Source organism: Rhinoraja longicauda, chromosome 9 (genome assembly GCF_053455715.1).
Source record: "Rhinoraja longicauda isolate Sanriku21f chromosome 9, sRhiLon1.1, whole genome shotgun sequence".
Taxonomy (NCBI): Eukaryota; Metazoa; Chordata; class Chondrichthyes; order Rajiformes; family Arhynchobatidae; genus Rhinoraja; species Rhinoraja longicauda.
In genome coordinates, this window is record NC_135961.1 from 29,186,856 (window position 1) to 29,213,522 (window position 26,667).

General features: G+C 39.0%; 1 protein-coding gene across 1 annotated transcript in view; it reads left to right on the forward strand.

The window, feature by feature from the left end:
* Positions 1-25,245, forward strand: part of lrpprc (leucine-rich pentatricopeptide repeat containing) — a 124,098-nt gene extending 98,853 nt beyond the window's left edge. Inside the window, exons 29-38 of the mRNA XM_078405013.1 lie at positions 5,058-5,199; positions 7,839-7,965; positions 10,329-10,417; positions 12,047-12,251; positions 14,070-14,206; positions 15,923-16,038; positions 21,498-21,572; positions 22,502-22,586; positions 22,691-22,833; positions 25,049-25,245. Coding sequence (XP_078261139.1) covers positions 5,058-5,199; positions 7,839-7,965; positions 10,329-10,417; positions 12,047-12,251; positions 14,070-14,206; positions 15,923-16,038; positions 21,498-21,572; positions 22,502-22,586; positions 22,691-22,833; positions 25,049-25,108 — 1,179 coding nt within the window. The 3' untranslated portion in view covers positions 25,109-25,245. The remainder of the gene's footprint in view (positions 1-5,057; positions 5,200-7,838; positions 7,966-10,328; positions 10,418-12,046; positions 12,252-14,069; positions 14,207-15,922; positions 16,039-21,497; positions 21,573-22,501; positions 22,587-22,690; positions 22,834-25,048) is intronic.
* The last annotated feature ends 1,422 nt before the right edge of the window (positions 25,246-26,667 follow it).

Genomic DNA, 26,667 nt, shown 5'->3' on the forward strand with positions numbered 1-26,667 from the left:
ATGTAATTTTTACAATATACCTCATATTTCCATACTTCTATCATGGGTATATGTAATTTTTACAATATACCTCATATTTCCATACCCCACCAATCAGATCACTTTTCCTTTCCTTTGTTTCCAATTTCCCTACCATTTACTAAGCCAACATAATGTTACCCTTGTTCCATAAATGCTGATGCACATGTTTGCCGACAATGTTGATAGATGACTTTAGTTTAGAGAGACAACGCTGAAACAGGCCCTTCGGCCCACCAAGTCCGCACTGACCAGCGATCCCAGCACACCAGCACTATCCTACACACACTTTACAATTTACAATGTTACCGTAGCCAATTATCCTACAAACCTGCATGTCTTTAGAATGTGGGAGGAAACCAGAGCACCTGGAGAAAACCCATACAGATCACGGGGAGAACGTGTAAACTCCGTGCAGACAGCACCCCTCATCAGGATCAAACCCGGGTCCTTGGCGCTGTAAGGCAGCAATTCAACCGCTGCGCCACCGTTCCGCCCCGTGACTGTTGGGTCGCGAGGGCTTGCAGCTAAAGATAACCTTCAAATGAAACTAAAATCCTCCTGGCTTAATGATAAGCAGTGGAATGGTTGCACACCTGCAAATACTGCTGACCTCTGCAAATTATGTGTGATGAATAGCATAATCTTAATGGATCATAAAGGGTTTGTGGCATATTCCAAGTTTTTATATTTTGGAATTTTTGGAAGTAGCATTTAGGAGTCACCTTGCATATACATGGCCATCTTATTCTTTTTGTAAAATAGAAACAAAAAATCCTGGAACACTTAGATTTGAGATAACGCCTGTGGAAAGTGAAACCGATTTAACAGAACTGGGAAAAAGAGAAAGAAGTTAGTTTTAAGCTGCAGAGAAGGTGGGAGATGTGTGGACAGGATAACGGGAATATTTCTTATTGGGTGAGGTCAGGTTTGCGGTGGGAATAAGCTATTGAAGAAGTAACCTTTGTTATCTATCAAATTTGATGGATTAATGAGAGCAGTTAGAAAGAAAAAATACACCAATGGAATGCAAAAGCTGCAAAAGATAGAGCCGTAGGGACAACTGAGCAGGTCACATTGGAAAATCTCCAACAGAGCGAACCAGTTCTGATGCAAAGGAGAGAACGAGATATGTAAAGATGTTGAATTCGATATTAACACTGGAAGGTTGTAATGCCCTCAGACAGAAGATGGTGCTGTTCCTCGAGATGACGTTGGGCCTCATTATTGCAATGCAGGAGGCCAAAGGGAGGACAGAATGGGGTTGAGCTGGAGAGTTATAGTGAGAGCAGATGGAAATTGACAGCAGATGTAATTAACTTTTTGAGATGTGAAATGCAGGAAGTGGCACCAATTCCATCATCGTGTACTAGAAAAAGAATTAAACAAAGGGTCCTGAGTAGCATCAAAATAAAGACTGTTCCTCGTAAACCATCAAAAGACAGCCGTAAATTTGATTTGTGCAATTTCCCAAAGCTTCATCTTTAATCTGGAGTGCAGTTGAAGGTGAAGTTGTTCTATGTATGAACTATTCTCAGTACACCTGTGAGGTGATTGCAATATTTGGAAGTTGTTTACGCTAAATTCAGAATAGAGGGCCTTAGAAATTATTGTTTTTTTAACCTTGTGTGGGGAAATATTTGTGATATTCTGCATTCAGCTAATGCGATGAGCATATTTACTCTTCTCTAACATTCAACTAATTTTTCTGCACTATTTGGTGTTTCGGAAGCTTTATGATATTTTGGTCACGTAAATAATATGGGTTTGGTGTCAGCAAATGATGTTTTAACTAGTTTTAGTTTAGAAATACATTATGTGTAGGAGCCATTCTGCGTTTATTCGTTATTTTTGCATATTATTATTACTTTGTATCCTGCTGTATTATTTTTGGACACCAAGAGGTTAATACTATGCTTACGTATATGGACTGGGAGGATCCATGGGAGGAGTCTGATCATGAGTATAACTTGCCCAGCACTGATGTAATGCTTCAGTGTGACACGCCAAGAACCTGCTGACATAAGGTTAGCAGGCCATACAAGTCAATCCTGCTAAGATAATAAGGTTTTAGCAAGTATAACAGGATACGAAGGAGTGTCGGTGAGAAACTAAGTTCTTGCTACAAACAAACAAGTTAACGACAGGAGATATACTAATCTGTTTTGTATTTTTACCTCAATAAACGACTAACTAACTGTAACGTCGTGAAGATCTCTTTGTTTTCGTTATTTGAGTCAAGACACATGACTGTGGGGCCAGGTTCAGCTCAAACTCCATCATCAAGTTTGCTGATGACACTGTGGTGGTGGGCCGGATCTCCAACAACGATGAGAAGGCCTACCGGGAGGAGGTGGCTGATCTGGCACTCTGGTGTCAGGACAATAGCCTCCTCTTGAATGTCACTAAAACAAAGGAGCTGATTGTGGACTTCAGAAGGGCTAAACATCCAAGGACGTACACGCCATTGGAGATAAATGGGTCTATTGTGGATAGGGTGAGCAGTTTCAAATACTTGGGAGTCCGCATCGCAGAGGATCTGACGTGGGCAACGCACATTGCCGCACTGGTGGGTAAGGCTAAGCAGCGCCTTTACCACCTTAGACAACTGAGGAAATTCAGAGTGTCTCAGAGGATCCTTCATTGCTTCTACTCTGGGGCTGTAGAGAGCATCCTGTCCGGCAACATTACAGTCTGGTTTGGGAACAGCTCTGCCCAGGACAGGATAGCCCTGCAGAGAGTAGTGCGTTCGGCAGAACGCACCATGGGAACTACACTCGTCCCCCTGCAGGACCTATACATCAGGAGGTGCAGATCCAGAGCAAGCAAGATCATGAGGGACCCCTGCCACCCCAGTAACGGACTGTTCCAGATGCTACGATCAGGCAAACGCCTCCGCTGTCACGCTGTGAAAACGGAGAGGATGAGACGGAGCTTCTTCCCACAGGCCATCAGGACTGTCAACTTTTATAACCCCAGAGACTAATTTTTTGTCGACAATAATAGTAACTTATTAACTTTATTTATATGCTGTAACTGTAATTCTTTTTGTGCACAACCCGCAGGCATTGCCACTTTCATTTCACTGCACATCGTGTATGTGTATGTGACAAATAAATTTGACTTGACTTGACTTGACTTGACCCACCTTTCCTTTGTCAAACGGTAAGCTTTGGGGCTTTACAAGGAAGCATAAAGTATGGAAAAAGCCCCTTTGGCCCACCTAGTCCACATTGACCATCGGTCACTTGTTTACACTAATTCTATGTTATCTCACTTTCTCATCCACACCTTACCTATTAGGGGCATATTACAGAAGTCAATTAACATACAAATCTGCACATCTTTGGGACGTGGGAGAAAACCAGAGCATTAGTTAAAGATCATGAGGGAAATAGATAGGGTAGAAGCACAGAGCTTTTGCGCAAGAAGACGAATCAGTAAACAGAGGTCATAGGTTTAAGTCGAGAAGAAAAAGATTTAATAGAAACCTAAGGGGCAACATTTTTCACACAGGTGGTGAGTATATGGAACGAGCTGCCAGAAGAGATATTTGAGGCAGGTACCATAACAAAATGTACCTGGACAGGTACCTGGATAGGAAAGGTTTAGAGGGATATGGGCCAAACGTGGGCGGGTGGGAGTAGTGTAGATGGGACATCTTGGTTGGCATGTGTAAGTTGGGCTGAAGGGCCCAACTTACCCATTTTACTTTCAAAGTAAAAAATATAGTTTTGGTTCCTGCTTGCTTTTACTTCTAAACTACATGAGCATAAAATCTGTAGCTAGCTATGTTTCATTATCTATTGTTAAATGTTTGTGGTTTGTCTGACACTCCACTTTTGCATTTGTTTTAATTTTTGTTTTATTCCATGTCATTCTGTTACTATTTAGTCAGGCTTCACCATTTTTGATTAAAATTACATTTTCTATTTACGTACTTGGTCATTCTTGGTTATTAAATAATGCACATTTTCTACACTTTCACAACATGTTTCTCCGTAAGACAGATCCATAAAGTAATCTGTTGCCTGTTTATTGTTTTTCCAATCTTTTTAAGTAAAAGAACAATGTGGTTATGTCAGTACTAAATTATACTTGCTGGCAATAATCAGGAAGGATCTGCAAGGTTTTAAAATTGATTAGAAATGATCTGAAACGTATAAGATTATTATGGGGTTGGACACATTAGAGGCAGGAAACATGTTCCCAATGTTGGGGGAGTCCAGAACAAGGGGCCACAGTTTAAGAATAAGGGGTAGGCCATTTAGAACTGAGATGAGGAAAAACATTTTCAGTCAGAGAGTTGTGAATCTGTGGAATTCTCTGCCTCAGAAGGCAGTGGAGGCCAATTCTCTGAATGCATTCAAGAGAGAGCTAGATAGTGCTCTTAAGGATAGCGGAGTCAGGGGGTATGGGGAGAAGGCAGGAACGGGGTACTGATTGAGAATGATCAGCCATGATCACATTGAATGGCGGTGCTGGCTCGAAGGGCCGAATGGCCTCCTCCTACACCTATTGTCTATTGAATTGAAGGATGGCTTAATCTTACAAGTTTAGGAGCAATTGAGTTATTTGTTTACTGATTATGACAACTATTAGCCTCCACTCTGCAGAAATGGTGCAGGATAAAGGAAATTGTTAATGTGATCTTGATTTCTGGAAGCTGTTGCACCAATCATTTGAAGTTCACTCTTGATTTAGCTTATACCGTGAAACTGTAGGATATGGGCTCCTCTATACTTGGTTTGAGCCATCTTACTGTGAATTCTTGGAGTCCAGGCATTTCCCAAGGAGGATGTGGAAGTTGGGGTGATTGTCATTCTCATCTGCTTTTTACTAACCCCAGCTTGTTTCTAAGCAGTATTGTTGAAGTCCATCATGCTACCTGCAGATTAAAAACATGTCTGTGTGTGCTATGAAATTTAACACTACAAAGAAAGGGTGTCTATTGAATAGAATAAAATGAAAGCCAGCTGAGTTAATCTTGGTTAAGTGTCTGTGTCCGTTTTAACAAATCTAACATAATTGTTACATAGACATGGTATGAGGATACGACAACATCCACTTCATCTTCAGTTGCTCAAAGTTCACAAACAAGAACTCCTGATTTGCCTGTTGACTCTGCCAGTGACTATCAACGCAGACTGCTCAAACTTTCCAAGAAAAATAATATTCAAGGTACTGTTTGCATTATTTTTATATATCTAAATTGTTATTCAATTGAATGTACATTGAAGCAGTGCTCAAAAAATAAGGTTTCAACTGATGATATGAAAATAGGTGAAATGAAAATTGTCTCACAGGCATTGTGCTTCTGCAACAGGATGTAGATAAATTGAGATTGGGTAAAAACCTGGCAAATTAAGATTATTATGGTGAAGTGTCAGGTCATAGATTTCTTCGGTGTGGGGAATCAAAAGCAAATTATTATCCAGCTGTAAATGAGTCAAGTTCTGAGAGAGGTATCTAGATGTTCTAGTACACGCATGCTTGACAGAAAGTTAATAAGCAGGTCCAACAAGTAATTAGGAAGGCAGATGACTAATTGGCCTTGCTTGCAATGGGATTGAAGCTTAAGAAAGGGGAGATGTTTGGAGACCACATCTGGAGTATTGTGCATAGCGTTGGTCTCTTTATATTTAAAAAATGATATAATATTGTTGCACACAGTCTAAGGGCGATTCACCAAGCTAATTCCTGGAGCAACGGATTCCCTGTCAAGGGACACCAGGCAGTTTGGGATTGTATTCTTGGAGTTTGCCTGACCCGCTGAGTTATACCAGAACTTTGTGTCGTTTTTTATTGCAAACCAGCATCTGCAGTTCCTTGTGTCTGCAAGGTCCTGTTAGGCCTTGACAGGTAGATGTTGGGATATTTTCACTCGTGGGAGAGTCACGATCAAGGGGAAATAGCTATAAAATAAAGATTCAGTTATTTAAATCTGAGGTGCATGGAAATTTCATCTCTCGAGGGCTAATGAAAGTCTCAAATTGTTTTCCCCAGTGGCAGTGGCTGGATCATTAGATATATTTAATGTGGAGCTAAGTAAATATTTGAAGGATTGAGGGTTATGGGAACTGACGCAGAAAAGGAGTTGAGCCCAGCATTGAGCCTTCAGTGAGCCCAGTCACTGACCACCGTCAGAGCAAAGAAGAAAATTGTGAAGGCAACAAAATGTAGCCTGTCTTGTACACATTTCTGGCAGTTTGATCATTTACAGTTATTTTTGTCAATTAACAGTTTTGGGCAATTTTAATTGCCTTTTCTTGATATATCTGTGCATTCATCAATGTCATACTAGACTCAGTGAGAGCATTCACATGCGAAGGTTGTGTGGTGGAAGATCTACTCCAAGACATGACCAGATAATTTTGGCTGATTTTCCAGAGCCACACCAAGCAGCACTGGACTGCCATTGTGCTAACTTTCAAAAAATCCATTTGCGTCCCCCTCGGGTGGATGTAAAACATCTCATGACATTTTTCAGAGAAAAGCAGATGAGCTTTCTGAATTATGATGAACATTCGATCTGTCCCTCAACAAAAACATCAAATCATGTGTTTATTGTCTCCTTGCTGTTCGTGACACCTTGCTGTGCACAATTAGGTTTAATTAGTTTCCCAGGTTCTCTGAATTACAAAACATGTCTTAAAAGCGTTTAGTTGTCAATGAAATACTTTAAGACATCTTGAGTTCCTAAGGTTCTCATGGCTTAGGAACCATGAGCCATGTTCTCATGGGGCAAATTATCTCTTCTAACCTCTGCCTGTGCAAATAAGTAACTTATGCTTTGGTAGCTATGAAAGTATAGTATCTTATCATTCGAATTATTGGATCATTCAGCTATCTCCTTTGATGATACTTTTCACCCCTGAACCAAATATGCAAATATTGGAACCTGAATAGCTTCTGAGAGTGTGGTAGGAAGATGAGAAAGACTGTAGTGTGGTAACACCAAAAAGAACAGTGTGCTCTTTGCAGCAAATTTCTCCAATGTCATGACCAACAATTCTTGTTACCTTAATGGGCACACCAGTCATAGAGTTATATAGTATGGAAACAGGCCTCAGGCAAAACTTGCCCACACCATGCCTGATCTATACCAGTTCCACCTGCCTGTGTTTGGCCCATATCTCTTTAAACCTACCCTATCCATGCCCCTGTCCAAATGTTTTTTTTAAGCGTTGTGATAATACCAGCCTCAACTAGATCTTCAGGCAACTCGTTCCATATATCCACCACCCTTTGCATTAACAAAATTTTATGCCTCAGGTTCCTAAGAAGTCTTTTGCCCCCCTCACCTTAAACCTATGTCCTCTGGTTTTGATTCCCCTACTCTGGATAAAAGACTGCATTTACCCTTTCTATTCCAATCAATGTCTACATTAAGATTGTTGCTCGAAGTTAAATATTGTTCAAAAGTTAAGTTTAGCATCATGGAAACAATTAGGGGAAGTAAAAATTCTCATGCAAAATTGCATGCCTTCAAGCAGCCAGTACTTAATGCTTTTTATGCAATGTCACAGGAGTAAATTGTTTTCAGCATCAGTGTGTTACCTCGTACATTCATTGACATTACGATGATGCAATCTAATTAAAAATACTAAAAAGTAATAGATCTTTCTGATCTTTATGGTAATTATAAACTAGAAACAGTCCATCTGCATTTAAAATGACTAATGCTGAAGAAGCCCAAGAGCTTTCTGTTACATTGTTGAAAATATATTTTCATTTCTTTTGAAGGCTTGTAAACATTAGCAGAAAGCTATATATATGTTTAATTTCAATTGTAATAGAAGTTCTTTTTATTTTGTTAGAAGCCCTTGAAGTATTCCAGGAAGCTGAAAAGAAGGGTCTACTACTGGGCTTAGCTGTTTATTCAAGTTTCATAAATGCTCTTCTAAGTCATGGATTATTGGAGGAAGCCATGGATGTCAAAAGCAAGTAAGTTTTAAATTGACTTAGGCCAAGGTCGGGCAAAGAAGGCAGGGTGAAAAAATTGTTGGTGTGTCTTCTGACGATTAGTGATCTAATGGCTCAACTATTTTAATTGTGGCAAAAGATTTAAGATGGTGAAATATAAATCCTTTATTGTCAGCATTATACTGTCTAATGTACGAATTGTTGATTTAAGACTGACAGATGGAAAAGGAGAAATCACGACTGAGCAATGCGTGCTTAGGCAGGGATTAAGAGGATTGGTCCCCAGAGTAAGAAAATCCAGAGACTGATGCTGTATTCTTTGAACCCTGGGGGCTGAAAGTGACTAAGGGATAGTTTAACCTTGTACTGTGTAAAAGATTTTCTTGGGATTATTCACTGTAATTCTCACATGACCCTGATTCCCAACAGATCTTTGAAATTCTTGAGGTCAGGTAATGTGCTTGTGGCGAAGAGTGCTGGCTGCTCAGTTCAGTGCGATGAGATAATTGTTCAAGTTTAGCACATTGGTTCTCTGAAAATGATGTAATCCTCTTCCACTGAGAGGTTGCAGAATGTGGATTATGTAGGTTTTTCTAACATGGATTGCAGCTTTCTGTGTTTTAAAGATAACGTCTTTTTGTCGTTGAAAGTTTTTCATTTCTCCAGGCTTGTCAGGCAGTATTTGAAAGCCCATGGCATGGTGTTTAATGGAGGTAAGCTTTGGCCAGAAAGAGTTTTTAAATCAGAAACTGCATTTCCAGAAAATGATCTCTTCAGATTATCATTCGGCAGACTAAACTGAGGATCATTGAGAGAAGTGGGGAGGAGGAAAGAGCTGGAAATGCATAATTCCCGGTGTAAATTTGCAAGGACAGTCCAATGTTAGATTGCACTGAAAGGGACTTGGAGTCAGAGAGAAGGGTAATGTTTTGCATTCATAACATAGGTACACCCCACTGTAGAGACTCTGTCACTGTTATATTGCTGGATTTCTGGATATAAGAGGAACCACGGGGATAAGGCAGGAAAAAGGTGTTAAAATCAGCCATGATCAAGTTTAACACCAATACAGGCCAAAGCCTCCTCTATTTCTTGTGCTTTTACACTGGAAATGCAATAATTGCCTTTTCATTTCCAAGCTTTCAACCTCTATTCCCTGCCTGTTCATGTATTAGTGTGAATACTGCTTAAATGTTGTTTAAATACTAGCTACCATTTCCCAGGCACTTACCACCTTCTGTGTTTAAAAAAAAAGTGTTTTGCCTTATAAATCTTCTTTTAAACATTCCCCCGCTCACTGTAAAGTTGTCCTCTGGTAGTTAACATTTCCATCCTGGGTATTTGGTTTTCAAAGTGTGCCAACTGCTATGTGAGAAAGCAGAGAAGTTGTACAGCAAACAGAAAAATAATTGATCAGTTGATTTGATTCTGGTATCTTGGTTCCAGAAGGAATGTGGGTTAGGACGAAACACATTGTTGAAATCTTCGGCTGTTCTTGATTCCGATCTTGATTAATCATCTTATATGCAAAATGGCCCATTTGATCTGTGGAACTGATTTGGTACCACATTAATTTTTAATCCTGAACCTGCAGCCTTCTACCTAAAGTACTACCTATGGCCAAGCTTCCTATGTTTTCATTCAAAAGGACTGAATTTTTCAGTTGTGAGAAATGAAGCGGTCGTAAGTTTTGATGATTGGAAGATTTAAAATGTTAGATAGAGTGCGTTAAAGTATAAATTTCACATCCAGAGAACTGATATAACATCTTAAATATTTCTTAAATATTTGGTGCCACTTGATGCAGCATGTGGTGTTGTATGATTTTTAAAGCATTATTTGTGGTCCTGTGACTTGTAGCCTCTGTAATGAACTGCTTATTGACAATGTCTCTTCGTTGTAAACTGCTGTTGTTACTTATTGCTGTTGGTGGATATTGTAAGTGGTTCCGATTTCACAGCAAGGTGTGATTCTTTGCCAGCAGACATCAATTTTATACCTGTCAGTCCATCTTCCCACTCTACAGCCCCAATAAAGAAGAATTACCTGCATTTGAAACTCTGATCCGTGACTTTTTCAATGTCTAATATCTCCGTTTGAGAGATAATATTCTGGCAGCTAGTCCACTTGCCTAAGCATTACTCTCTCTTTGCAGCGTAGGATACCACTTATGGCAGCTGTCAGAACCAAGAAAAAGGAAAGAAAAAGAAAAATTAGTTTTTCAGTATTTGACGTTCTAACATAAAAGCTGTCTTCAGGTCGACATTTGTGGCAAAATTTTTAACATTGGAATGGTAGTTTTTGTAATTTCACCTCCGTCTCAACCATTTATTATCATATCAGAAGCATGTCAGTAATTCCTTTCTAAATGTCTGCTTCTTTAGAGTTGAGACCCGCATCAAGGGCTTTACACTGAACGACGCTGCCAACAGCCTACTCATCATAACGCAAGTTAGGCGGGATAATCTGAAAGGTATGTCACACATTATGACCTTTACATCATGTTAATGCCTCTGCAGATTTTCATGTAACGCCTTTCGTATGCTGTGATAAAGGAGTCCATTTAGCAAATTACCTGCTTATCAAGAGTCTTTTGTAATAGCTGAGAGACATAAATTACTATATATGCATCTATAATACAACTGAAGCTGAATATGAATGTACTTGTCATTTGGCCACTTAGTCCAGTTTCCATTCCATTTAACAGAGGATGGTTTTGTCTTAGCTAAACCAGTGGGCTGTGGCTACAGACTTACGGAGGTGGGTGGTGGGGGAGAAATTAAACTACAAGCTTTCAAGAATTTTATAACTGGATGAATGAACAAATTTACCTTTAAATAGTTACAAAATCAAAGAAAACCTTGCACCTAAGTAATATTAATAAAAAATTGTTGAAAATAAGGTATTACATAACTTTTATTTGATGGGTAAGAAATATTTGTGTATACAGTATATTAATATTTTCATTGCACTATTAGTTCATGAATGTATCTTTGTATGATAAATTAAATGTACATTCTTAGACATGCTTCCAGAAAGGCTGATATTAACAATTAATAGTGCATATATTTGCAAACAAAATGGAAGTTGAAATTTTGGTTTCATTAATCCTCTGTTCCTTTAAATTGTACTCTGGTTTAAGCAACAAAAAGGAAACATGCGGAAACAAGAATTCACATTGCTATCACATTGCCAGTTGTACCATGCCTTTTTTCTGATATTAATCTTGTTTGATACTGTGTATTCTTTATAAAGAATCCATTAATAAACTTTTGTGCTTTGATATAATTACGGCAAATAGTAAACATAAAGGTTTAATTGCTCTCAAATGCAGCTAATTATAATTCAATTGCCCAGCATGTGTATTGGTAAAATGGTATGTTGAATGATACTTAAACATTTACAGTACACAAGCAGATATTTGTTTGAAGTAGTTCAAAGTAATGCTTAATGCTTAACGGTTTCTTTTTTAATCATATTGTTCATGTTAATTATTATGCAAAAATTAGGTTTCAATGAATTTTTACTACATCAGTTCATGAATTTACTAAATATTATTTGCCACAGAATTAGGAACATTTTTATTGTTGCTGTTCTGCAACTAAGGCTTTAAAGATTTAATGAGCATATTTATTCATATCATACATTATATGGAAATGTAAAGCACTTGGGGAAGCTATATGAAGACATTTGGTTGCCCTTTTTCTTTGTAAATCAGTTTATGAAAGTAAATGTTTCTCAAAGAAAATTAATATAAAATAACGCTTCTCAAATGACCCTTATTTACGTGCTACTGACAAGTGCCTGGATTAAAACTGAATGCATAATTAATTAAATTTAAAACTACAATATTTTGCATATTATTCATCAAATCTGCAAAGCTGTTCTCATGAAATGGGAATCCAAAGGGCTAAAAATGGGTGTGGGGAAATGCAGGAAACTACCTGTGAATTGCATTAGTTAAGGAACTTTTTTTTTACAAATGTTAACTACAAGTAGAGCATAATTGCAGAGATTGGTCAGATTATTTTGGAAATAATAAATTACCTCTGATATAGTTTTATGAATCCTTTTCAGTTTTGATTTAAATATTTCCTTGCAGATGGCGTGGCAGCTCTGAAGGAGATGTTGCAAACCAATCAAGTGCCCAGCCAGCTTGCTATTGCACGACTAATTCAGGCTTTGGGTTTGAAGGGAGATGTGGAGCAAATTCAATCTGTAGAGAAGTTGATGGGAAACATGCCACATTCGATCAATTTATCTAAGATGCTATTTGTCAACAACTTAGTCCTGGCTCACATAAAGAGGTAAGTAAACCTCTGTCAAAAATTTTATTGAGATGTATTGTGACACTAATTAATTAGATATTAATTATAATTATTTCAGAACTTATGCTTAACTTTCTGTTGGTTCCAATTAATTTATTAAATATGAGATTTGTTCTGGTCATTTGAGTTTGCTGCTTTTGTGATAAATAATAATCATGAATAATGGAAACATTTCACAATTTACACAATCATGAAACCTAATAATGCTTAATTTTAATCCACAAAAATACTTAGATATTCATATAATTGCTCATTAGTATGAATTACCTTGCATTACTCAACAGCTTGTGCTTTATTTTGGTATTGTTGTTCCTTCTGACTTTCTTGTCTCATCCCTATCTTCACCAGTTTATGAAAAGCAATAAAATGATTATACTCTGTACATTCAGAGCTGCAATGATTATCTGTACGAACGCCGATCATGGTTAAATAAGGATTTGTATATTTTAAATGTAAAATATGAAGTACTTCAAAAAAGAGATAGGATTGAAAATGCAAATAATTATCCAAAATAATTTATTCTTTTGAGCTTCTATTGTGTATTATCACAATTAAGTCTTATCCACATTATGAAAAATGCTTGATAACCAGTAAATAACTGATCTTAAAAAAATTGGCGATGATTTTAATTCATGAAGTCTTGAATCATGCCAAACAATTCAAACCATTTATTTCCTTTTGCTGAGAAGGATACTAAACCTTTGCGATATGGTTATCCTGGACAGCTGCAAATAGACTTGATAGCTAGTAATAGTTGAAGTATGAGTGGAATATAAATTGTGTTCTATGGCTGCCCGCCACTTACTTATTAATCAGTGAATGATACAAAATAATAGTTGGAAGTGGATGCATATATTTTTAAATACTAACTGTGCCACTGCAGATACTCCAGATGTGTTTGAGCATTGTGCATGATATTACACAGTCAGTCAGTCTCTGATGCAAAACAGTTTATCAAATGGAAAGATCTTCCTTCTATGACCTAGAATGCACTACGTTGCTACTGGGGGTTTGTTAAAAATTGGCATGGTGCAAGGATTTTGATTGACTTTTAAATTTGGAAGAAAGGTCAACATGAAATTAGCTTTTTTTCCCCTATATTTCTGTGATTCCTGATTTTAGGACTAATACGTATAGTGTACAGCTTCCTGCCAAACCCAGATTCACAGTCCATTTTTAAAATTATTTGCCTCCCCTTGGAGGGTGTTGCAAACTTTCCAGTTTCACCTTTATTAAAAATGAGGCTACTGTGTAGCTGTTTGTTTACAGCATTTCAAAACACGTCTTTCAAAAAAAAATGTAACTCCTGCATCCATCTGGCAAAGTAAGTGGAGTCTGTAGAAGCAAAGGTGATTCTGTATCTAAGTACTTCATTGAATGATCAAGGTGATTTGACTTTTCAGTTTGCATTATTTGGATAAAAATTCCTTTGGTGCAATATTTGCATGTTTAGGAATTCAGTGCACTTTGTAAGCTGACTATACAAGTAGTCACAGGGCATTCCATGTCATTTAATAGAATTCCCCTTGGAGCATAACATGGTGATTTAGACTTTTCAAGGTCATAGTTCGTTACAGTAATGCATCTGATTAGTGTTGATTGTATCCATTCATCTGTGAATTCTTTTTCTGGTTTCATAATTTCTGCTTCACTGCAGTAACAGCTGCACAAAAATAACTCATTTTGTAATATTTATGGAGGGTAAAAGATAAAAACAATTATTTTTACCTCTATGTTTAATATCCAGGTGCTTTTATAATTCAGCAATGATATAATAAAAACTTGTATTTTTTTCAGTGGTAACATTGATGCAGCTGTGCAATATGTTGAGCCCCTGTATATTCCAGGAGAAAATTCTCAGCAACAGCTAACAAGCATGTCCTACGTATTTCGTAAGGTTATGGAGGAAAATTGTGACGAAGTGGTCGAAAAATGTAAGTTTATTTAACTGTACTTGCTGCTTGTTACGTGTTGGCTAAAGCAGGTATGTACAGAGATGAGAAAATGTAAAAGCGAACAGGGCAGGTTTTTCGCCAGATGTTCAGATTTCCTTTGGTCCTTAGTATATCCTTTTTTGTTCTGTGAGTCCTCAGTCAAAGTTAGCTCGAAGTTCACAATCTGGCTCTATATATTTTCAGTCATCTTATCTGCCTGAGAGAGAGAAGTATATAACACAGGAATATTTCAACCTGAGGTGCATGCCAACTGGCAGTTCTCAAGCCAGAGTGTTTGGTGAGTTTGAGTGTGGAAGGTAGTAGAGTATTGGCAAAGTGCAATCATGATGTAATTTAGATGTCTGAAGTCCGAAGAAGGGTCTCGATCCGAAACGTCACCTATTCCTCTCCAGAGATGCCGCCTGTCCTGCTGAGTTACTCCAGCATTTTGTGTCTACTTGTAATTTAGATGTGATCTTTTTAGTCAAGTCTCTGCTATCCAGCTTTTGGCCTTCGATTTGCACTGCGTTTTTGCAGTCATTGATCTGCTCGACCAAACCCTTGTCTTTACATTTGACACTGATTAAAATAATTGTTTTTTTTCACCATGACTACTCCCTTCGGATAGCCCTCAAGTCTGCTTCCTTAAGTCCAAGGGTTGTAAAATTTTGAAAGATAGTGAAATAGATCTGTTTTACCCTTTCACCAGATTAGATCAAGCTGGAAATTATCCCCTGCAGTATGCTACTAATGTCCTGGGCTGCAGAATTGTCTCCCTGAACCTCCCTTCCTCCCACCCCACTTCATTGCACCGATAAGACTTTATTTAATACAGTACTTATCTCTCTGGTTTTGGAACATCCAAAACTAAAATCTGTTTTTTTAATTTGATAACATTCCAGTAAATTACATTGAATTATTACAGTGTACTATAGTGAAGTACATTGAGTTATTATCTTATACATAGCCCCAATCAAAACTATCTTTCATGTTTTCGACATATTAGTTACTGTGGTTTAAGCTTGGAAGGTGTGTTGTAAAACTAAAAGACCTAAAAGCAAAAAACGACTTTATTTTGCGAGAAAAATGGTTTCTCTTGAGAAACGGTCATCAAGTGGAAAGGTTTAGAGGGATATGGGCCTAACGCAAACAGGTGGGACTAGCCTAGATGCGGCAACTTGGTCAGTATGGGCAAGTTGGGCTGAGGTCCAGTTTCCGTGCTGGATTTTTCTGAGTACCATTTTCGCCATTGTGTATTTATAAAGAATATCGCAAGGCAGTTGATTGGCTGTAAGATGCCAAACTACCTGATGAGAATAACATGCAGCACAGATGAGGAATGGCCATTTTATAAACAACATCAGGAAGAGCTTTGACTTTTCCAGTTAGTGTATGCAAAAAAAATTAGGAAGAAATAAATATCAAATTTTAAAGTTTACTCCCTCCATTCATTGTTTTATACACTTCAAAGTTCTTGAATGTAGCAAAAATTTAGCAAGCCGCAATGTAAACAGTGCACAGATTCAAGCCAATCTTTCACTTGTCTGTTATTTTCCCTCGTCCCACCCAGTAAGTTTGGGGTTGCTGATAAACAAATTAACAGCAACAACAAAATATACAATGGATAATGAATACTAATGCAGTAAAATAATTTTTTGTGACATTTTTTAAATCTATTGGGAAAAATAGTGCAGTATTTTGTCTTTTGTCTTCTAGTGAGTGCCATGGCTGAACGATTAGCGAACCATTTTGCAGTGTACACACCTGTAGTAGATCTCTTTCTACAGTACATAAATTGTGACAGAACTGATGATGCCAAATTTCTTTTACAGGTATGCATTAAAAATTATGTATTGGTCATCTATATATTTAAAACAGTTTAAAGGCATTTTGTCATCCTGTGGGGTTTTTTAATTCATATTTAAGCACTTGACACCTATAGCAATGATTTTGAGTTGTTTTGCAGCCTTGAGAAATGGCCAGTATGCACATTTAACTTGATCCCAATGTAAGCAATCACATTTACTCAGGGTTGAACACAGTTCCTTATTGATTAATGAGGCAGTTTTTTTCCTTAGAAAATCAAGAGAAATAAAAATGGATAGTTATTTCCAGTTCCATTTTATTTTATGGAGACAGAAAAGATCTGCAGATGCTGGAATCATGAACAAAAAGCAGACAGCTGGAGGAACTCAGCAGGTCAGGTTGAAGAAGGGTCCCAACGTGAAATGTAAACTCCATTTCCCTCCACAGATACTGCCTGACCTGCTGAGTTTTGCTTTTTTCATTTTGTGTACTGGGGAAATTTCATTTGCAGATATCCCTTTACATTAAAAAACATTCTTAAGTAAGCATAAACAGCATCAATGCCAGGTGGTTAGAATTCCACCATCTACCATCTTCCTCAAAAATATGATAAATATTTATCACGTTATGAATATAGCTTTAATACCATTGAAGAAGATCTGACTATTGTGGGCAAACCAGCTGACTGAAGAACATAAGAAATTAGTTTTGGCCACATGTTGTTTCAATTCTGAAATAGCTGATCTTCAAACTCAACCCCATCTTCCTACTTGATTCTTATATCGATTTAGTCGCAAAACCCCCAAAACTAACTTATTTGTCAGCCTAAACCATAGCTCCCTCTCCATCAATAGGCCATGGTGTGTTGGGTGCCCTCTACAAAATGCATCTCAACAACTCAGTAAGACCTTTTTAAAAGCATTGCACAAACCCTTACCACCCAGATTGACGGAGTTGAACATCAAGCATATGAAAACTTAGAACATATAACAGTACCGCACAGGAACAGGCCCTTTGGCTCACAACGTCTGTGTCGAACATGATACCAAGATCCATTTTTATATGCCTGCACATAATCCACCTCCCTCCATTTCCTGCCTATCCAAAAGTCTCTTAAATGTCACTTTCGAATCTGCCTCAACCATCCAGGCACTCACTGTTAAAAAAAAAAAAATTGCCCCATACATCTCCTTCAAACCTTGCCCCCTCTCCTTAAATCTGTGTGCTCTAGTATTTGATTTTTCCATCCTGGGAAAGAGGTTCTGTCTCGCTACCTCTATCAATGCCTCATAGTTTCATAACTTCATCAGCACCTCCAAGCTGCCATTCAAATTGCACACCATCTAGACTCGCTCATTTGTCAACCAACCATTATTTTTGCTGGATCAATGAAGTACGTATACCTTACCTAACCGCTCTGCTGATATCTTTACCACTTAGATTCTATCAGCTCAAATACGTGACTCACCACCATCTGCTGTACGGTAATTACCAATGAGCATTAAGAATTGACCTTGTCAGCAATATCCACATGCAGAGAATTTATATATTTTTTATTAATAAAGATTGGCAGGTGTATTCTGCCATTGGTACCATTCTAGTTGTCCTAGAAAAGTTTCTTGTATTCTCTAAGTACTAACCAGTGGAATAAAAATAACTTCCATAATTAAACAGGAGATCTATTTCTCCACCTGAGATGGAGGTTTTTTTAATGCTTACATTTTTTAATACATTAAATTTTATACATTAATTTCAATGGGCTTCTGCTATGCTTGGAATAGGAATTATTGAATATTGTAATCAATATTTTACAGTAAAAGATGCAAAATTGAATAACATTTTCTACTGCTTACCCTTGGAAGTGCTGCCTGTGTTTGGAGCAAGTGCAGTCATCCAGTATTCCTGTCACAGACTTGATGGGCTGGATGGCCATCACCTGTGCTGTTGCATTTATTCTGCAAGGATTTAATGCTGCGTTACTTTGCTTTTTTTTTGTCAGTCATGTTCTGTCTGCAATTTTCCAAGAACTCTCAAATGCATAAATTCATAGGTTGCTGTTACTACATGTTCTGAGTTTGCTTTAATTGACAGGGTGGTAATCTTCAGAGAATGAGACAACAGCATTGAGGTTTTCTGATGGTTTATGATGTAAAACAGAGCAAATGTTGAGCAGTCTAAGGGGAATAAAAGCTGCCATTGACAGTGTACACACATGCACTGACAACGAGTCTATTCCCAGCAGGTGGCAGCCAAACAATCAGTGATCTTGCAGATTGCTGGGTTCATGGGTACTCATGCTGTCAGCCTGTGCACACTTTACTCTCCTGACAGTAAACAAAGCAGCTTTTACTGGAGTGCAATGTGATTAATAAATACAAAAATTTAAAGCAAACCAAACATTATCTGGCATAGCCCACAATTAATTAACAAATATAGTTGGACATTTAGAATATTTTACTTGATTATCCCTTCTATAAATTCCAAAAGCAAACATAGTGGCAGGGCATAAATTTTGTTTTTTTTGTTAAAGGTGGAGAAATGTCACATGTACAGTGCAACAACTTTCCCTGCATAGAGTTTTGCACAACTGTTATTTTTCTAGCTCAACCTTCCCATTTGCCCAAGTACATGACGACAATTGGAGATTTTACCTCTACGAGGCAACAGCATCTAAATAAACTTTTCTTTAGGGTTTTATGATAACCAATTCAAAAAACTGCAGGTGTTGGAATCTTGAGCAAAAAGTTCTGGAGGAACTCAGCCGGCCAGGTGGCATCAATTGGTGAGAATGGACAGATGACATTTCAGGTCATGGCCTTCCTCAGACTCCTCTTCTTGAAGGGAAAGAGAAGGACTTGCGTGAAAAATCTGACCGTGAATCTGGAAGTCAGGAATGGGCTGCTATTCCAAGAATTGGAAACACTTGACGTGCAATTACGTCAACAATGTTATTTTGCTGAAGTGCAGAGCTCAATTTTGTGAAATATATATATTTTAATTTAGTACTTGTTCATTCCCAGGCCTGGTTATTTTTTGTTTAGGTAGAGCATTTAGACATTTATACCCCTCACATAAGCAATTGCATTTTAATAATATTTGATCTGTTTAGTGGCAAATTACATTTACAAAACATGTGCCATTTACAATTCATCATCTCCACTTAAAAGCCTCCCTTGACGTTCAGCAGCATTACTGTTGGCAGAACACCATTTGTTAGTATCCTAGGAGCATTCACTGCTTCTACTTGCCAGTAGGCATAGATAGTACCAGAGAGTACTTGTACAGTACTAGTTAAGAGATGCATTGCAACACCCAACAAGTCTTCACCAGCAGCATACCTCAAATCCACCATCTCTACTTCAAAAAAGGATATGGGTAACAGGTACATGGAGTGTCATCATCTCCCCTTCCAAGAGATAGTATTCTGATTTGGAAAAATATTAATATTCCTTCATCTGCAAAATGCAGGAACTCCTGACTGGTCTGTAGGAGCATCTTCATCATTGGATAGCAACAGTCCAAGATGGCAACTCAACATCTGCTCAAGACAAAACAAAATCTCAACTAAATGCTTATAAACACCAAATATGTTGACCACTCAGTGAAGGAGCAGCATCTGAGGTGCTATGAAGTCCACCATTGTTAGACTTTATACCAAACACACTGGACTGCTTTAATGGGAATGACTAGGAGATCTGGGAACTAAATAACGACAAGCACAAGGCATTCTTGGTCTGGAAACTCCATGCTTTAAAAGTAACAGAAGGCTGAGATTCAATTAAAAAAACTTAAGAACACTTCAGAGGTAGAAAGTTTGCTGATTACCATGGCATAATGGCTTTTCCATATCATCAAGGGCATCTATTACCCAAAGAGCCAAAGGCTTACCGCAGGAGGTGCCAACAGGACAGTAAATCAGTTCCCACAACACCATTATACCAACCAAGCTTATCACCAAACTCGCGGGACTTGGAATCAACACCCTTCTCTGCAACTGGATCTTCGACTTCCTAACCAACCAGATCCCAATCAGTAAGGATAGGGGCCAAATCATCCTCCACGATAATCCTCAACACTAGTGCACCACAAAGATGCGTTCTCATCCCCCTTCTTTACTCCTTGTAAACACACGACTGTGCAGCCACGTACAAATCTAATTCAATTTTCAAATTCACAGGCGATACCACCATTGTCGACCGGATATCAAATAATGATGAGACAAAGTACAGGAAGGAGATAGAGAACCTCGGGTACTAGTGTAGAGACAAACCATTTCTCTCAATGCCAGCAAGACAAAGGAGATAGTGAAGCGAAGGGGCACACATATCCCAGTTTGCATTGACTTCGCCGAAGTAGAGATGATTGAAAACTTCAAATTCCTAGGAGTCAATATCACCAACACCTTCTCCTGGACCACCCATACATATTGAAACAACGACTATGACAGCACACCAACGCTTCTACTTTCTTAGAAGGCTTAGGAAGTTCAGCATCTGCCCAACAATGCTCAACAACCTCTACAGATGCACCATAGAAAGCATTTTATCAGGATGCATCACAGCTTGGTTTGGGAACAGCTCCATCCAAGACCGCAAGAAATTGCAACAAATTGTGGACGCGGCCCAAACCATCACACAAACCAACCTCCCTTCCATTGACTCCATTTATACCTCACACTGCCTTGGCAAGGTAAGCAGCATAATCAAGGACAAGTCACACCCTTGCCACTCCCTCTTCTCCCTTCTATCGGGCAAAAGGTATAGAAGTGTGAAAACGCACACCTCCAGATTAAGGGACAGTTTCTTCCCAACTGTTATCAGGCAACTGAATCATCCTACCACAACTAGAGACCAGTCCTGAACAACTATCAACCTCATTGGTGACTCTCTTTGTTTGGACTTTACTGGCATTACCTTTCACTGAATGTTATTCCTTTATCATGAATATACACACTGTAAATGGGTTGATTGTAATCATGTTTTGTCTTTCCGTTGACTGGTTAGCACGCAACAAAAGCTTTTTACCGACACGTGACAATAAACTAAACTAAACTAAACACTGTCACTGTGACTGTCCTTGACACAAATGTCCCACAGTCCAGAATCGGGTCTAGTCTCATCTGCACCCTAGAAAAACAAGAAGTAAAAAATGACCGTTTGCCAATTGGAAGAGCAGCTCCCTGGATCGGGTGGCATTCTGAATGAACATCAAAAGCTTAGCAAAGAGGAACGTCAGTCACAAATTCACATCGCCACTTGCCGTATATATGTGTGGGAAGAGAAGGGCATATTGGGAAATCTTGGTCACTATAATTGTGACCATTATTAAGGAGATACAGGTGGCAATCGCGGAAGTAATTTAAATATTAAGTATATAGTTATTCACATATTGAACGATACTGAACAGTCAAACTTATTTGTTTCAAGAGTTACAAAAATAGTGGCATTTCAATAGATAATGTTTTTGGGGGTTTGATGTTTTTCAGAGATGCCCTGCAATTGCAGAGCAGAAAAGGAGTTTGGTTTCATTCATTACAAGGTCTGCACAGAAAGCTGGACAGGTATGCGCATTGAAGATTCAAAACACTGTAATTTATTTTGCATTCATTGTAAAGAGTAAGCATTTGTTTTCTTTTTTTTTAAATCCTACCCACTTTGAGCCTTGTGATGTTTTAGCATTAGTAATATCAAGTGAGAACCCTTGCTATCTGTTGGAACCTGAACATGCTGTTCATGTAATTTTATCTTTCATTTCATCCCCGCTCATTGGTAGCAGCGGCCACCTCTCCTCCATCCCAGGTATGCATACCTCATGCAGAATCGGTAATCTAAATGTCATCCAAGTCGAGGGACAGATAGGGGCAAACCCACCCTTGCTTCCCAGGACATTATTTTTTAAGTAATTTGAAGCATGATTTGTGTAATAAAGACTCATTGAAAATCTTCAGATTAATAATTGGTTGCTTATAATAACTACACTATCAGAGAAGACAATGTAACAAATCATGACATCAGCTTCCTTGCAGTTCTAGAGACCCGGATGTGATCTTCCATTTCCCTCCAACAACCCAAAGACACTGGCAGATTAATTGGCTACTGTTAAATTTCCTCGGTGCAGGTGGGTGGCAGGGGAATTGAGGTGGAGTTGAGAGAGTGTGAAAGAGAGTAAGTTGCAGGGAGATGTGGAATTTGGGATATTATGGGTATTCTGAGAGCCAGCATGGACTTGAGGGGCTGAAGGCCCTTCTGTTCTGTCAGGAAATATGACACAAGGCTATGGGCCGAAGGAACAAGTTTACTTTTTGCATAGATGTGAGCTACATCCAATTTATTTCATTACGTCCGATGCACCTGCACAGACTGTCCCAATGGCTAAATATTAAAAAACACCTGTATTTATACAGTACCTCTTGAAATTTATGGGTGTCTTGAGATGCTTCACATTGAACATTGTACAATCAGCTTAAATTGTGTGTGTTTACATCCTCAGGCTCACAAAATTCTTGGGCTGCTTGATTTGATCCAGGACTTTCCAGATAAAGAAATTGCATATGCATACCTAATGAAGTGTTATGGTAAGCGTTATAACATGAAGCTTATCATAAAATAAATCAGTTTTTCGAACCAATAATTATCTGTGTTCGTAAGGCAATTCACATGCTGGTTTTTGTCTCTTCAGGATTAGACAATAATGTGGTCTCTGCAAAGGCTTTGTATGAAAAGGTTAAAGAAGAGAAAATTATACCAGATGAATTATTCCTGAAGCGGCTTGCTGGCCTATTGAAAAATTCGGGGGAACCTCTCTCCTTCACTGAGCCACCTGTGAGTATTGACTTCTCCAATCATTCATTGTTTCAGCCATTGATCTATTACCTGGGGTAAATCTAAGATTATATGACCATTGCATTAATGCAAAGCACACTACAAGGCAACTTGTGCTGGAAACTGTTTTTGATTCAGGACATCCATGACGCTCAGGATTTCTTACTTTGTAAGTAGGTTGTACCAATACCACATTCAGTTCTTCGTTGTTTCATCCTTAGTATTAGAACAGGTGAAGAATGCAAAGTGAGTACAGTGGCAATATAAAACAACTCGAATTTGCCACAAATGAGTAGATTACAGGTTCTATCATGTGGCCCAAGGCTGATTTTTCTCTGCAGTTGGCAACTCGATAGCAAAGGAGCTCAAAGCTGAGCTTCTGCCACGTTCCTTACCCCAGCCCATCCTACCCTCATCTATTTGCTCAGAAAAGAAGCAACAAAGATGTCTTGGAGAAATGTAGTTCTGCATCCCATGTTCTTTGCTGTTTTTTAAAATGATTTAATCCACAAGCCCCAGTATTTTGGTGCAGATAAATGAAGCAGATAAATCAAATTTGTCATTACCTAATTGAATTACTATGCGAGTTCAAGTTTGTGAGTGACGACACTACTATGACAGTCCCCACATTAGAAGATAGAATTGTGAGATTTCCCTTGATTCAGCACCAGTTAGCCTAGAAGTGTCATTTTGATGTCACCTCGCCAGGCAGACCTTCCTGTACTCTGAAGGACCTTATTGACAAGAGAGTCCCTTCATTAGACTGGGGCAGAATTCCAGAAGAGAAGGCTTAAAATTCTGAAACATTTAAAATTTCTCATTAAAGAAGTGACTAAAGAAGTAACCCTTCTTCAGACTCGACCCGAAACGTCACCCATTCCTTCTCTCCAGAGATGCTGCCTGTCATCATCATATCTATACAGCCAGAAACAGGCCTTTTCGGCCCTCCAAGTCCGTGCCGTCCAGCGATCCCCGTACATTTAACACTATCCTACACCCACTAGGGACAATTTTTACATTTACCCAGCCAATTAACCTACATACCTGTACGTCTTTGGAGTGTGGGAGGAAACCGAAGATCTCGGAGAAAACCCACGCAGGTCACGGGGAGAACGTACAAACTCCTTACAGTGCAGCACCCGTAGTCAGGATTGAACCTGAGTCTCCGGCGCTGCATTCGCTGTAAAGCAGCAACTCTACCGCTGCGCTACCATGCCGTCCCAATGAGTTACTCCAGCACTTTGTGCCTACCTTCGATTTAAACCAGCATCTGCAGTTCTTTCCTACACATTAAAAGCAAGTGTTTGTTTCCGTAGTTTTGACCCATTTTTGCCTCCACTCTTGTCATTTATTTTTAGAAGGAGGATGCAATACGGTGTTCATTCTGGTTACACTGAATTACAAATAAGACTTAAATTCCAATCACTGTGGAAAAGGTCAACACATTTACATGTAAGAACTCAGATGAGACATGTCGGAGTTTAGTCATACTTTGCCTTTCAGAACATAATGTTATTCAGTGAATTGTCTGTTGAACTGAAAGTTATCTCCTCAGCCCATGCATTAAATTGTGTCAGCTATGGCTTAGCTAATGCGATTCTCACCTCTCAGTAGGTGTGAGTTCAAGCCCCACTTTAGAGACTTGAGCTCAAAAATCTATGCCGGCACTCCTGTGCACAGGGAATGCTGACTATTACTAACATTGTTTCTCAGATGAGATTTAAAACACTAATGTTTTAAATTTTCTCTGTCCCATCAGGGGACACAGCCAATTTTATGGTACGCTCTCAAAGAGCAGAGACCTATCCTTGTCTCTATGCACATTCCTGGTGTAATGATGACAATATTTCAGGAGTACATCATTTTAGACAGGAAAGATGTGGAGGGGATAGACAATGTGTAGGAAAGAACTGCAGATGCTGCTTTAAATGGAAGGTAGATACAAAAATGCTAGAGTAACTCAGCGGGACAGGCAGCATCTCTGGAGAGAAGGAATGGTGACGTTTCGGGTCGAAACCCTCCTTCAGTTTTCTGAAGAAGGGTTTTGACCGAAATGTCACCCATTCCTTCTCTCCAGAGATGCTGCTTGTCCCGCTGAGTTACTCCAAGATGTGGAGGGGTTCAGGCCTAGTGCAGGTAATGGGATTAGTGTCATGTTAATCCATAGCAGAAGAACATGATTTATTTATATAAATATTTCTGCTTTTCAAAACAGGAGAGCTTCAAATTTTATGCAGAAAAGCTGAAGCGAGGAAAGGCTTCTGATGAAGACTAAGATGAAGATTGAAATGATCAGACACTTTTATACTGTTGAAGAGCAAAAATTATTGTGTATTTCTGAAATGTGACTAAATATATGTTTGACTGTATAGGGTATTTAATGTGACAAATAAAAAAATTGGAGGTGCAAAACTTTTTCTCTTACGCAATCTATTTCTCTTTCTCAGTTGGTGTTTATAATTGCTGCCATTTTATTCATTAGGTTATAATTTCTGCTTCAGCAATTTATGAAAACATTGAAATTACTGTAATTCCCATGTTGGCTATGGTTCAGTGGCAGAATGTGTGAGGTATTTCATTGGGTCTAACATCGGCGCAGTACTGAGGGTGTGCTGCTTTGTCTCAGGAGCAGGGGTCGGCAACTATCCTTGTATGGATAAAAGAGCTGTTCTGGATCTATTTCACAAAATGCTGGAGTAACTCAGCAGGTCAGGCAGCATCTCAGGAGAGAAGGAATGGGTGACGTTTCGGGTTGAGACCCTTCTTCAGACTGATGTCAGGGGGGTGGGACAAAGGAAGGATATAGGTGGAGACAGGAAGATAGAGGGAGAACTGGGAAGTGGGAGGGGAAGAGAGGGACAGAGGAAATATCTAAAGTTGGAGAAGTCAATGTTCATACCGCTGGGCTGCAAGTTGCCCAAGCGAAATATGAGGTGCTGTTCCTCCAATTTCCAGTGGGCCTCACTATGGCACTGGAGGAGGCCCATGACAGAAACGTCAGACTGGGAGTGGGAGGGGGAGTTGTATTGCTCAGGTTGGTTAAGGCGGACTGAGCGAAGGTGTTGAGAGAAATGATCGCCGAGCCTGCGTTTGGTTTCGCCGATGGAAAGAAGTTGACATTTAGAGCAGCGGATACAATAGATGAGGTTGGAGGAGGTGCAGGTGAACCTCTGTCTCACCTGGAAAGACTGTTTGGGTCCTTGGATGAAGTCGAGGGGGGAGGTAAAGGGACAGGTGTTGCATCTCTTAAGGTTGCAGGGGAAAGTGCCCGGGGATGGGGTGGTTTGGGTAGGAAGGGACGAGAGGACCAGGGAGTTATGGAGGGAACGGTCTCTGCGGAACGCAGAAAGGGGAGGGGATGGGAAGATGCGGCCAGTAGTAGGGTCCTGTTGTAGGTGACGGAAAAGCCAGAGGAGGTAGTTGAGGCAGGGACTATGGCAACGTTTAAGAAACAGACAGGTACATGGATAGGACAGGTTTGGAGGGATACAGGCCAAACACAGGCAGATGGAACTAGTGTAGATGGAACATGTTGGCCAGTGTGGGCAAGTTGGGCTAAAGGGCCTGTTCCATGCTGTGTGACTGACTTTGTTTTATTTTACTTGAGATAGACATAAAGACATCAGGTTTAAAATGGTGGAGGAATGGGAAGAGATCTGATAGAGACAGGAAGACACTTTGCAATTTTATTTTTAATTTTACAATTAATTGCCATGATTCCCTGTTAGGAATGCATTTGGCATCTAAATTGCTTGGTGTCATTGAAGATCAAATTAACTGCTGTCATCAGTAATGTGTAGTTGCATCTCCCTTGATTATCATTTCTTGTGTGCA